This window comes from Mercenaria mercenaria, chromosome 18 (assembly GCF_021730395.1).
Source record: "Mercenaria mercenaria strain notata chromosome 18, MADL_Memer_1, whole genome shotgun sequence".
Classification (NCBI taxonomy): domain Eukaryota; kingdom Metazoa; phylum Mollusca; class Bivalvia; order Venerida; family Veneridae; genus Mercenaria; species Mercenaria mercenaria.
In genome coordinates, this window is record NC_069378.1 from 48,654,887 (window position 1) to 48,669,295 (window position 14,409).

At 33.9% G+C, this 14,409-nt stretch overlaps 1 protein-coding gene across 1 annotated transcript; it reads right to left on the minus strand.

The window, feature by feature from the left end:
- Positions 1-307: 307 nt before the first annotated feature.
- On the minus strand, positions 308-14,208 carry LOC123538986 (prolyl 4-hydroxylase subunit alpha-3-like). Its single transcript, XM_045323429.2, has 12 exons — positions 13,664-14,208; positions 12,624-12,787; positions 11,429-11,754; positions 10,802-10,853; positions 9,936-10,081; positions 8,995-9,171; positions 8,413-8,465; positions 4,276-4,423; positions 3,431-3,472; positions 2,526-2,597; positions 1,531-1,606; positions 308-1,086 (listed from the first exon to the last, which is right to left on the minus strand). The coding sequence occupies exons 1-12, from the start codon at positions 13,867-13,869 to the stop codon at positions 1,001-1,003; spliced, it is 1,548 nt and encodes a 515-aa protein (XP_045179364.2). The 5' UTR covers positions 13,870-14,208; the 3' UTR covers positions 308-1,000.
- Between the last annotated feature and the right edge of the window lie 201 nt (positions 14,209-14,409).

Genomic DNA, 14,409 nt, shown 5'->3' on the forward strand with positions numbered 1-14,409 from the left:
GTCCTTCGGGATCATTGATTTCAACTCATTTAGATTCGAAGATTGAATACTGCTTAAGTCGGTGCTAGGTGGCGTGGGAAGTGTTGCATTTTCCATTACTGCTAATGAACAGACTCAATCAAACCGAGTCTGCAATTTTCACTGTTTGCCTTGTTTTCGGTGCTTCCAATGGGAATTTACTTTACAGATTTTATTTTATATATTAACAGGTCATGAGAAATGTTGAAAGTAATGCCTTTCTAACAGGTGTTTAAACATGGCATCTATTTGTAGTGTTTTGTGCGCTTTCAAGATAAAAAAATAAGGATTCTATTGCGTCTTTTCTTTTATTAATTCTTTTCTACAAGGCAAAATGGGCACATTAAGGTAGCAAAACACAATTGCTTGCATACAACAGAGACTCAAATGTGTTCTTTTCCCTACACAACATCTCTTTTTAGAATAAATTGCTTACATAAAGGTTATGTCGTCTCCCGGATTTGTTCATTTCATTGAAAAAGAGAAAACATGCTATTAATCTTATTTTTACTATGTAACTGTTATAACTCCGAAACTATGAAAGAGAAAAGGTGAATATGTAATGTAACAAACAACTCAGTGTTGACACGTATATAAAAGTCATTGCCGTTTTTCCAAAATTGATACATTTTGTTATGCAAGCATGAGAACATACAAACAATTGTGATACAATCGTATATGGTTCTATGAGTGATTCAGAAAACATGATAATGGAAATTATAACATATTTACATGAATTCGTCCTTCTTTATCGTTTTACCTTCTGTTACAGTTACATAATAACATAATTTATACAGACTCTATGACTACATATCGACAGTGAATCGTTTATAATATTCATGCGTTAAAATATAAAGCTAACAGATAAATTTCAATGTAAAATGTAGTTGGTAAGTTGCTGTATTCAACTGACGACACGGGTGTTGCTATCATGTATCTAATGAAAACATACAACAAGTAAACTATTTAAAACCACTGCTGTTTACTTCGAATTCATAGTAGGTCTATGTAGAACATCTTTGTAACATATATCACTGTAAAGCTGGTCATAAAGCCCATATAATCCAACTGAAATATAAAAGTTCACTTTCAGACTATAAATGGTTTTAATGTGATATAGATATATAGTTCACACATATATTCGTTTGTTCGTTTGTTCTTGGTTAAACGACGTCTTTCAAAAGTATTTCGGTTGGCAGTTAATCTCACCAGTGCACCAGTACAAATCTGTTCTTCATAACTAACTGACAGCTGCTTTTCACGAATAAGATATGGAGGACAAACAATTACAGATACCATATCTTTTACACACGCCCTGTCTTGGAATATATTTCATGACCCGTCAATCCGTTAGCTGCGCTCTCCCTACTGAGCAAAGAGACTGAGCTACACATGTCTCTATTTCTAATGAGAACAAAAGTGTATTTTAAATAAAATTGTGCTAAAAAGCAAATAAGGTACAAAAATCTGTAAGAACTAAAACGATATTAAGGAAAGTAAGCACATACTTACCCCATTCAGTATCGGCGATAACTGGACATATGGTAGCTTGTTTGTGAACTTTCCTTTCGTAAAACAACACTGAACCCTAGAATTTATATATGAAGAAAACGTTGTTTCATTGCTTTGAAAAATAATACACGCATATTATACCCTATTCTTACATTATAAAATCTAAAAATATGCTCACGGAATACTTCTTACCAATTTAACCTACTCTGTCATTCAAGATAAATTATATGTGTTGATACAAAACGAAACTCTATCATGTATTATTATAAGTTGTACTTTATAGTCAAGTCACATCTATTGTTTTTAACTTTTAAATATGATTATAAATCAAAACATATATAAGTAATTTGTAAAATCCGTTGCTAATATAATATTGCGAAAAGCGAAATAATTAATGTCAAGCGCTAATAACAAAAGAATTAATATTAGAAAAAGTGCTGATTGTAATTGCAGAAGGCGGAATAAGGAATGTCACATAGTGTTTGCTACATTGTTAGTGATAATAGAAATTAAGAGCAAAACACTACACAGACGTTGATTTTTCCATTTAATATTCGTTAGCCTTTGCTTCTTTTAAATGCCTTCCACAATCTAGTGGTAAATATTTACCCCGTGTAAACGTGTTAATATCGATATAATACAGCTGAATTACAAGAAGACAGACTCCTGGTTTATTTAGATTACGCTAAAAAGTTTTTTTTGTGTCCAAGAAAGAGCGCTACTATATTTTACCTACTGTTTTAGATTTAAGGCATATTGGAATTGAAATAATTGATAGCAAAACTGTGTTTTCACTCTATTTAGACACTCGGGAGGTAATACGTCGTAAAATGATTTTACTCGGGCTGCGCCCTCGTGAAATTATTACACTCGACGTACAACCTCTAATCGTGCATAAAAAGTGTTAAAGCACTCTTTTGCTATTATTTCTAAAATATCAGAATCTACAAGGGGTCACGAAATAATAACTGTTACCATGGTTACATATACTTAACCTTTTCTGGTTTTACTTTGATGTTTGCAAATGGAAACACAACATCCCCACCACCGTACTTTGGTTCTGTTAGCTACAAACATAAAACTTAATGGTATGCTATACGAATGTCTCATTGAAATATTTTAACATTAGGTATTTAACTTGATAAATTAATTATATAACGAGGTAAAACAAATTACCATGACGTCACACAACTGATGGCATGAAATTCAGACGTCAGTATGGAGAATATTAATTTGGTTCATGTGTAATTTAAGTGAGAATAAAAATCAGTATGTGTTAAACTCCTGCATACCTTTGAGTGTATGAGCAAGTTACTTGGTAACAATTAATATTGAAATGCAAAAGTAGGTTTTTATACTATGAACTATAATATGTGTAAGGTTATGCCCTAACCCTGCTTACCTATGTAAAGTAAGCAAAACATACAAATAACCAAAGAACAAGATCTTTAAATGTTACTTTTGTTTTGTTTGTTTTGGGTTGAACGCAGTTTTTTTCAACAGTATATCAGTCATATAACGGCGGACAGTTAATCTAACCAGTGTTTCTGGAATCTGTACCAGTACAAACCTGTTCTCCGAAAGTAATTGCCAACTTCCCCCCATGAATCAGAGGTGGAAGATTAATGATTTCAGACACAATGTCGTTTATCAAATAGTCAAGGAGAACATACGCCCCGCCCGAGGATCGAACTAACGACCCCGCGATCCGTAGACCAACGCTCTACCTACTGAGCTAAGCGGGCGGGTGTTTAAAATGTTACTAGTAATATGTTTATTGACATGTCAGTATAAATTTAATATAAAGATAATTAATAATATTAATTTGGTTAATGGATGGAATTTTATTTTTTTCGTCCGCTATTAATTCTGAACCTCAATAAATGCTAATAGTACTTACAAAAACTACAAACGTTCCAAGCCTCGTTCGTTCAGATTCACCCTGAGAAACAAAGGAAAAATGAAATAAAATAACTGATACATGTATAAAGTATTCACTATAAGGTTCCAAATAACATTTATACACCATCTTTTAAATTCAAAATGACTCGTAACACAATGCAATTTGCAATATGTAACAAATTATTGATCAAAAACATTTACATTTATTATTTTGTATGATAATAATAAAGAGATAGTAGAAATACACATCCCTTAATGATGCTATATACTAACTAATGACTATTTCACTGCCATGCACTTATTTTATTGGTGTGCTTTCATGGCATGTACTAACCAGTGGTGTTTTTTCTATGTCATGCACATTCGATGGGTATGTAACCAATAACTTATATTTAGCAAAGGTATATTTTTCCTGCTTTGCACCTCTAAATGGTGCAATTTCTATGCCATGCACTAACCAAAAGTATCGTTCTTCATACCATGTACCCGTCAATGGTGTAATTACCATACGATGTACTTATTAGTTGTATTCTATTTCGTGTGCTTGACCAGGTTGTAATGTCAATTTACTTACTAAGGGCAAAATTTCTTTGCAATTAATGTTCCAAGGATACCATTTCCATGCAACTTACTTACCAAGGATACAATTTCCATGTAATTTACTAACCAAGGGTACCATTTCCATGCAATTTACTTATTTACTTAACAAGGATACAATTTCCATTTTCAATTTACGTACCTATGATTTATTTTCCATACCATTTTCTACCAATTTTAATAGCTGTATATTTTCCATGCAATTTATTTACCAAGGGTACAGATTTTTTTATGCAGTTTACGTACCAGTGGTTTATTTTCCATGCCATGCAGGCCAATATTTCGTACCATCAATCTTGATTGTATGGGATTTCTTTCAGTTATATCAATGTCATACAATGTTGTTTGTAGATTTGGTATCCACTGCCAATTCGTGTTATCTTCAACGTGCAGTCTGTATTTTATAATATATATGCTTTTTTTATTTAACGTCGCACCCACACATGACAGGTCATATGGCGACTTTCCAGCTTTAATGGTGGAGGAAGACCCCAGGTGCCCCTCCGTGCATTATTTCATCACGAGCGGGCACCTGGGTAGAATCACCGATCTTCCGTAGACCAGCTGGATGACTTCCATGAAGAATTCCATAATATATATGCTATCATTCACAATAAATTATCTACTAAAATGTAACAAGAAGTTGTATTGTACGACTGATATTCTGCCTTCAATATTTGCAAATATAAGATGAAACCTAAAAAGGGTTTCTGTATTCTTTTGCTGAAGAAAAAAAAAACACATTTTTTTTTTTTTCATATCAACATACATTCTTCGCCCATTTCTTTATGTTTTCGTGATGATATTTTACACCAGCGTGTAATTTGATACCTTGGCAATAACGATAAACTTGAATTTTTGAATAGAAAAATAAAAACGTATATTTTCGTATACAAATACAAATACATTTAGTATACACAAATACATTTGTATAAATGTATAATGCCAAAACTATTTCAAAAAATCTGTTGCGCTTCACACAGTTATTTACAAGATAAAGACATTTAAGCAGTTCAACCATAAAACATTCTTTAGAGGTAGGGTTTCAGTATGTTTCTGAAATATTGTTCATTTTTCATATGTTTAAAGTCACTGACAAGACTGTTCCACCATTTTGGTCCGACAACAGCAAAGGACCTATCAGCGAACATTGTTCATTTTCAACTCGAATTTTGTCATCCGCAAGATCACATCATTAAGACATTAATTTAGTTGTTGAAAAACGCTTGTCTCATCGTGCACATTTCCAGCTTGAACTTTTAATGTTTTTTATGGTCGTCTGCATATCCATACAATTCATTTGATAGAGTATTTCTGAACAACTTTGTTGAAAGCAGTGATACACATGGTAAAACTGAAGGGATTGCAGAGGAGCCCTGAGGCACACCAAATTTTAACACTTTTATGATTGAAAATACATTATCAACTACCGCTCGCATTGTCCTGTCAATTTTTCTAAATGTAAAAACTTACTGGAAGGTAAATGTTTTTTTTTTCGCGTTAAGACCGCTATAGACCACGCTTGGACATTCTTGCAAATCATCCAGGTGTCCCAGTTTGGTTATAACCGATCTAAATGCATGAAAAGTAGCCCTTAACACTTGAAATATGATTTTACTGATATATTTGCGTGTGTAGATAAGAACATTTGAGAGCTGACGTCTTCACGTTTCAAAGGTGCAAAACAACGTAGCGTCCCGGTATCACTTTAGCGTAACGTACGTTACACAATTACGTAAAACAATATATGAGCCGCACCATGAACAAGAGGGCCAAAATGGCCCTATATCGCTCACCTGTTATCATTGCACTTAAGGACAAGAAGATCAAACTAGAGAGTTCACAAGGTTTGCTATTTTTTTACATAATGGCCTATTTTTTAAAGGCATGTGATCCGGTTTTTTACTTGAACTAGATATCATCAAGGTAAACATTCTCACCAATTTTCATGAAGATCGCATGAAAAATATGGCCTCTAGAGAGGTCAAAAGGTTTTTCTATTTTTAGACCTACTGACTTAGTTTTTGACCGCACATAACCAACCTTTGAACTTGACCTAGATTTCATCAAGGTGAATATTCTCACCAATTTTCATGAAGATCCATTGAAAAATATGGCCTCTAGAGAGGTCAAATGTTTTTCTATGTTTAGACCTAGTGACCTAGTTTTTGACCGCAGTTGACCCCGTTTAAAACATGACCTAGATATCATCAAGATGAACATTCAGACCAACTTTCATACAGATACCATGAAAAATATGGCCTCTAGAGTGGTCAAAATGTTTTTCTATTATTTGACCTACTGACCTAGTTTTTGACCGCATGTAACCCAGTTTCTAAACTGACCTAGATATTATCAAGATGAACCTTCTGCCCAGTTTTTATGCAGATCCCATGAAAAATATGACCTCTAGAGAGCTCACAAAATTTTTCTATTATTTGACTTACTGACCTTGTTTTGGACCGAACATGACCCAGTTTCGAACTTGACCTAGATATTATCAAGATGAACATTCTGATCAATTTTCATGCAGATCCCATGAAAAATATGACCTCTAGAGAGGTTACAATGATTTTTTTTATTTGACTTACTGGCCTAGTTTTTGACCGCAGTTGACCCAGTTTCAAACTTGGCTTAGATATCATCAAGATGAACATTCTGATCAATTTTCATGCAGATCCCATGAAAAATACGGCCTCTACAGAGGTCACAAGGTTTTTCTATTATTTGACCTACTGACCTAGTTTTGGACCGGACGTGATTCAGTTTCAAACTTGATTTAGCTGTCATCAAGATAAAGATTCAGACCAATTTTCATACAGATCCCATGAAAAATATGACCTCTAGAGAGCTCACAAGGTTTTTCTATTATTTGACCTACTGACCTAGTTTTGGACTGGACATCACCCATTTTCGAACATGACCAAAATATCATTAAGATGAACATTTTTTTCTAATTTTCACACAGATCCCATAAAAAATACGGACTCTATAGAGGTCACAAGGTTTTTTTATTATTTGACCTACTGACCTAGTTTTGGACCGGACGTAACACAGTTTCAAACTTGACCTAGATATCTTCAAGACAAACATTCTGACTAATATTCATGCAGATCCCATGAAAAATATGACCTCAAGAGAAATCACAAATATTTTCTATTATTTGACCTACTGACCTAACTTTTAACCGCAGTTAACCCAGTTTCAAACTTGACCTAGAGATTATCAAGATAAACATTCTGATCAATTTTCATGCAGATCCCGTGAAAAATACGGCCTCTATAGAGGTCACAAGGTTTTTATATTATTTGAACTAGTGACCTAGTTCTGGACCGGGCGTGACCCAGTTTCAAACTTGAAATAGATATCATCAAGACAAACATTTTGACCAATTTTCATGCAGATCCCATGAAAAATATGACCTCAAGAGAAATCACAAGGATTTTCTATTATTTGACCTACTGACCTAATTTTTGAACGTAGTTGACCCAGTTTCAAACTTGACCTAGATATCATTATGGTGAACATATTCACCAATTTTCATGAAGATCATGAAAAATATGGCCTCTAGAGAGGTCACAAGGTTTTTCTATTTTTAGACCTACTGACCTAGTTTTTGACCGCACGTGATCCAGTTTCAAACTTGGCCTAGATATTATCAAGATGAACATTCTCACCAAATTTCATAAAGTTCCCATGAAAAATGTGACCTCTAGAGTGGTCACAAGCAAAAGTTTACGGACGGACGCACGGACGGACGACGGACACCGCGCGATCACAAAAGCTCACCTTGTCACTTTGTGACAGGTGAGCTAAATATCCAACACAGTGCGTTTGCGACCAGCATTGATCCTAATCAGACTGCGCATCTCCCGCGCAGTCTGGTCAGGCTCCATGCTGTTTGCTTTCAAAGCCTATTGCAATTAGAGAAACCATTAGCAAAGAGCATGAATCCTGACCGGACTTCGAGGATGCACAGACTGGTCTGGTTCCATTCTGATCGCAAACGCACATTGTTGGTTTTTACTTGGTGCAGCTCATATCTAAATCGAAATATAACTTTATTTCACAAAGAATAGCTATGAAATTTGATGTAAAAAGCACAACATTTCCACGTCATACAGCTTACAAATTATTTTGTAATAGTATCCCTGTAGATGGATGCTGTATTAACTGCGAAACCTTAACCCTTATCATGCTGGACATGACTGATTTTGCCTTTGCGACCAGTATAGATCATGATTAGCCTAAACATCCGTGTAGTCTGATCATGATCTGCACTGTTCGCCATTCAGTAAATATCCTAATGCTATTCACCCCTTTTTAACAAGGTTATTACAGAAATTTTAGCAATGTAAGGGTAAAAAATAAAACATCTGATACCCATCAATTCCTCCTGGGTGTGTGTAAAGGTTTTTGTACATTATAGCCTTCATCTGAAAAACATATTTGTGTGTTAACCCTCAAATGCAAAATAGAATGTCATCATTTATCTTTTTAATATTTCCCATAAAAATGTTAAAAATATGTTGAAACATCTTGTTTTCCATACAATATAGTAAGAACATAAATGTAAAAAGTGTATGAAAATACAAAATCATATGTGTGGCAGTATTAACATTATTTAGCTGAAATATAGATATTTAAGTAAACTGATATTACTGAAACTTGGTCGAATTGTCAAAGTACAAGTGTCCACTTCTGAAGCAGAGAAATGAAAAAACTATTAGTAACCTTAATCTGAGTGCGCCAACACCGTTATTATAGATTTATATTTTATATACTGTTGGCTGTTGCCGGAACAAATATTACATTGTTAAAACACATATTGCATATCCTCATGTTGTGTTATATATACCTTGGGTGAATACAGTATCTATCTGTCTGTATGTCTGTCTATCTGCTTCCTTAAAGATGTTATAACCAATTCTATAATAATCATTTTTTCTGTTCTAATAAACATACCTGCTCATATCCCAAGTATGCCACCGCCTTTTGTTGACTTCTGGTTGTTATATTTTTGTACAAAACAATTAATGGTTTTCTACTTAGCACCTCTGTTTCAATGCTCGGTCTGTCGAAATACCCCATTTGTCTCGTGCTTGTGTATGTACAGAACTGATTAGGTTTCGGCTTTCTCGCCTGTTTAGAAATACAAAGGACAATTAAAGTGCAATCACATTTTTGAAAACGGTACAAATAAGCCGCGCCATGAGAAAACTAACATAGTGTATGTGCGACCCGTGCGTGCAGTCTGGTTAGGATCCATGCTGTTCGCTAACGGTTTCTCTAATTACAATAGCCTCTCAAAGCGAACAGCATGGATCCTTACCAGACTGCGCGGATTCGCAGGCTGGTCTATATTCATGCTGGTTGCAAATGCACTTGGCCTGGATCCATGCTGGTCCACTATGTTGGTTTTATCATGGTACGGCTCAAATCATTCAATTCCGTTTGTATTTTTATAATGCATTGTATATTGTTATTGCAAGCTTTAATATTTCTTATCCTCCTCGCTAGCATAGATACTTCATGAATTAATCTCTGCTACTGAATTAACCTCTGCTATATACTATTAACAAAATAAGTCTTTCCCGTTTTCGAACAAGTTTTTGACGTAACAACACTTTATTGTCATTATTCAACAAGCTCGGTCCCTTTTTCGTAAAAAGACGCGCCTCTGACAGGGTTCTAACCTTAAACCGCCCGATTGCGGGGCAAGTTATCCGTTGGACCATCGCAACTTTCGTGTGCACAATCTAGTTAGATTATAACTCGATTTGTATTCTACACAAATATGAATAAAACTACCTTATCAATCAAATGCTACACACATGAAAACTATTATCTGGAAAAATGACAATACTGCAACATTATTGGATTATTCCTAAGTCAAGGTAACTTACTCTAGTGTCTGGTTTACAATACTTCTGCAGCAATTTATCTTTCTTGCTCTTGAGTTCCTGCTGATTGACGTCAGCGTCAGCCATACCGCTGTCAATCTTCTGTATGATATATTTACTGTTTCTCGCTGCTACCATATTATTGGGATCTAAAATAGGTGTTTAAATAAGCATGAGGCTGTTTACGTTATTCTGTGTTGATATCACTAATCGGGATCTCACATAGGTCACAAAGTGATTAAATAAGTGTTACTACCACATTATCGGGATTTTACTTTAGTGTTTAAATAAGTTTTGCATTTATCAGGATCTAACATAAGTTTTTCGAAGTCCTATAATCGCTTAATATTTCCGCGGTGGTATTTTTTTAAAGGATACTGGCATATACAATGTTATTTAAATACCATTTAACTTTAAGTAAAATTTACTATTTTCATGTCATTTTGTAAAATTTAATGTAATAAAAGCTGTTAGCAGATCCTTCGGACGTATGCAACACACATTATGTAAAAAATTTAGTATGTTAGATTTGTTCGATGCAGATAATGATGATTCCCTATTAGTAGCAAAGGCTTAAAAGAAACTCTATAAACGCTAAACACTGAGTGGACTCTGCGCTACCAAAAGACCAGAAAATATAACAACATTGAATCCAAGTACAGGGTGACGTTTTACAGCTTTAAGGGGATCCCTTGGAAGCATTGAACACCTTATTCTTATAACTTGCAATAAAAAATTGATTAATGACTGTGTTTATAAACCTAGTTGGGATTTGCATAATTTCAACAACCTTTTTCAGACTATATGGGAATATCATAGGATTTCCAATTTGGTATCTTAAATAAAGATTATTCCGGAGTTAGTCTTACCTGTCTTAAGTAATTCGTCTAATGTCGCTAAAGCATCTGTAGGTCTTTGTAACTAAAAATAGTAGTTATTTTCACTTAACCTGTTTAATGGTTCAATAAAATGACTATATATTCTAAAGAAAAGACCTGATTTTAAGAGCAGAAAATTGCGTTGATTTTAAAGACTTGTCCTTTACCACCAAAGGGTTTAATAGCCCGCTTTGTAATTGAATTAGAATTTTGTGATGAATCATGTCATTGAGTAATCATGCAGCAGGTGGTTCTATCTGTATGTCAGCCCGTCACTAACTCGAAGCTCGGGTCTGACTGGAACCTAAGTTATCGACCACGCGTGAAGCAAAATTTTTACTTAAGGTTTGAATTATTGAGACATGTATTATTATTTGCATTATTTTACTATGTGCTGCATGAATAAACCAACTAAACATAGTCACATCCCAAGGACTGTTAACGACGATTCTATTTATAGTTCAAAGCTTTACAATAGAAAGCAAGCACCATATCAGTAATCATTTATTTATTTTATGTGTCATCCAAATTAATGACAAAGTAGAAAGAGCTGGGAACTCCGAAAACGAACCGGACATGACGTCACTCACAGAAATATTATAAATAGCTAGGATTTACCTTTAGATAAGCAGACGACAGAAGATTCATGGCATTACTCAATTTAAACTTTGCACTACTTTGTTGGTCGTACAGTGAGATGACTTCTTTTAGCCAAACAACGGAGAGATAGTATTGCTCCGTTTCGTAGGCGACACGTGCAAATTCAAATGCGTCATCCAATGACAAATTAGATAGAGCTGGGAATTCCGAGAACGAACCGGACATGACGTCACTCACAGAAATATTATATATAGCTTGTAATCGGAGTACCCCTGTAATGACATGCTTCAAGTTGCTTCCAGACGGTATATTGTCCGCGATGTTCTCAACCTTTGATCGCATCACTAATTAATAAAAAAATAAATATAAATACATATATCGTCATCAAAGTAAACATGCTATTTATACTTCATAGCAAAGATAAATGTAAATTTAACAAAAAAAAAAATACGCTTTTTATAACAAATATTTAACATTAGACTATAGTAATCCGGCGAAATTTAATTAAGCTTTTGTTCCATCTTGAATTGTGATTTCATAGTTTGATTTTCAGATCAACGACAACAGATTTCCCTATGCACAGATATATGTTTAATAATTTATTAACCCACCTGCTACTGGTCTGGTTAATTACCCGTTTTTAATATGGTCAAATGTTTTACCTTGACCTTAGCAGTATTAGAAACAAGTCTTGGACCCATGTTCACAAAACGTCAGCTGAGTTTGAGTTTGAAATTTTGATACGAATTTTACTAAAACTTCATTGTTGAATTCTAACTGAGACTGACCATCAATATTGAATAGTCACTTGAAAATAGTTATTTACTTACAACTTAGTTTTAATCAGTGTATTTAAATATAAAGACAAAATAATTTAATAAAGTTTCATTATCAAACTCAAAGCGGAGTCTGAAAATGTTTTTTTGAACACGGGGCCATATACAAATGTACATGAAATTCTTTTGAATGATAACTGAATGCACAGAAATTAAACACAAATATTCGCAGCAGCTGGTTATTTATCCATAAATGGGGTACGATGCCGATTTGTTTAAATACCAAAAAATGACATCACAGCTTAAGACAATAAATGCTTTTGCTTTTGACCACGAGTCAACCGACATTTTAGCACCAGCCATGCTACTGTAAAGGATCAAGTGGTAAATGACTATACATATAAAATTAAAAATAAATGTTTTTATATATGTAAAACCTTTAACGCAGGATTTGCTATCCTCTAGTGTAGCAATGACCTTTGTCCAGTCCTTGACCAGACGTTTTGTCATGTGGTATATGTTTACAGGATTTACAAGGTACGATGATAGATTCCGACTGCTGACAATCTCTCGATGTATGGCCTTGACGTTTTCGACAGTGCTGAAAATAGAAATATATTAAATAAATTTCCATGTTGTTGAGTGTTTGATTGAAATATAGCATTCTTTATTTACGACATTCTTTTCATTATTTTGCGGAAATATTTTGTAGGGGATGGGGTTGTGGTGGTGGTAAGGCTGTGTAGGTGAGGGGTTCTGCATTGTTTTGATAATTTAACTATTTTAGGTTTTTACTTGACACAGTATCAAATCAATTTAAACTGCAACTCGGAGGGATCACAACGTATATAAAATATCAATGGTGAAATTTTAATTCTACATTAACCTATTGTGTTCATAAAAAGTGTAAGCTTCAATATTATATTTGAAAAGAATTTCCTGTCGTTAGGAGAAATGCATCCACGAGTACTTCAGAAAAATAATTCGAACATAGAGCTAGTACATTACTGATGTTTGGTAGCATTCTTTTATTTGTAGTCTTAAATGATAAAAGTTCTATTTAATAAGATTCCATAGCTTCCATTTTAGTGTATAACAGACTGAGTGAAATTATGTCTTATAATTGCCATTTTAGTGTATAACAGTGAAATTATGTCTTATAATTGCCATTTTAACAACAGTACATTTGTCAGGCTATAGCCCATTGTTATAGTTCAACGTGTATTTATTTCAGAAATGCATGTAAAATTGTTACATCTAATAAACTATCTTTACTATATATACACACATGAGATAATAAGCAATACGTTACGTAATAAAGAAAATGAACAAACGCGTCTGTTGCTAGAAATTGCTTTTCCGATCCTATTATCATGAAAGGGTAGGGCAGTGTTTCCATTACTTTTCATAAACAGATAGTCCCTAAAACACATCGGGTCATTGATACATCGAAGGCTTAAATGTTTTTTAAATATACCTTGAGATGTTGTAGATTCCGTGCGTGTCCTCATCATCGTGTAGAACTCGTTCTTGCCGAATAATAACATCAGTCAGCGTAATAAGTTCATCTTCTAGTGTATACAGTTTCTCCATGTTAACATAGTTAGTGAACGCGCCACTCTCAGCAGTTACATAACCCAAACAGACTATTGCGACAATACAGGTACATAGCGTGTTTTCCATTTTTTATTTTAAGTCCGGTATTAGTATGATTGAATTAAAACTTATTTCAACTACAGGTATATACTTTCTATTCTTTAATCATCTTTCCGTAAACTAAATAAAATCAACAAGAAATCGTATTCGGAAAAATATCCCAACTTTCTAAAAGTTTCGTAAAAAATCCAAAATAATATCCAACAACTAACGCGACAAAAGATAGAAAAACAATTACATTAATTATAAAAAATAAATATAAGTAAATAATAACTGAAAAGGATCTACATATGAACACGTTAGTTAAGTAATAAATTTAGCAGTATTATTTCAATACGGTGTGCGCAGATGTGACACCAGATTGATTTTGTTTTCGTAAAATTATCCCGACAGATTATACGTGTACAAAGCCGGAACAGATGTTATTGATAAATAAATACGAAATGTCCACCGCGGCATCATCCGATTGTTATGAAGTTATTGGCAATTTCATATTTTTTACAACTTGTTTTCTGGGTAGTCAAATCTGGATGTTAAACAATGTGAAATTTTAAACAATATCAAACA

What these genes read in the sequence shown, in the direction of transcription:
- LOC123538986 (XM_045323429.2), bottom strand. Translation starts at nt 13,869, where the DNA reads ATGGAAAACACGCTATGTACCTGTATTGTCGCAATAGTCTGTTTGGGT. An exon ending in TAGCAAATCCTGCGTTAAAG is followed by an intron (nt 11,755 to 12,623) that starts GTTTTACATATA and finishes TTTATTAATTAG; the next exon opens with TGATGCGATCAAAGGTTGAG. An exon ending in TTGGAACGTTTGTAGTTTTT is followed by an intron (nt 2,598 to 3,430) that starts GTAAGTACTATT and finishes TTATGTTTGTAG; the next exon opens with CTAACAGAACCAAAGTACGG.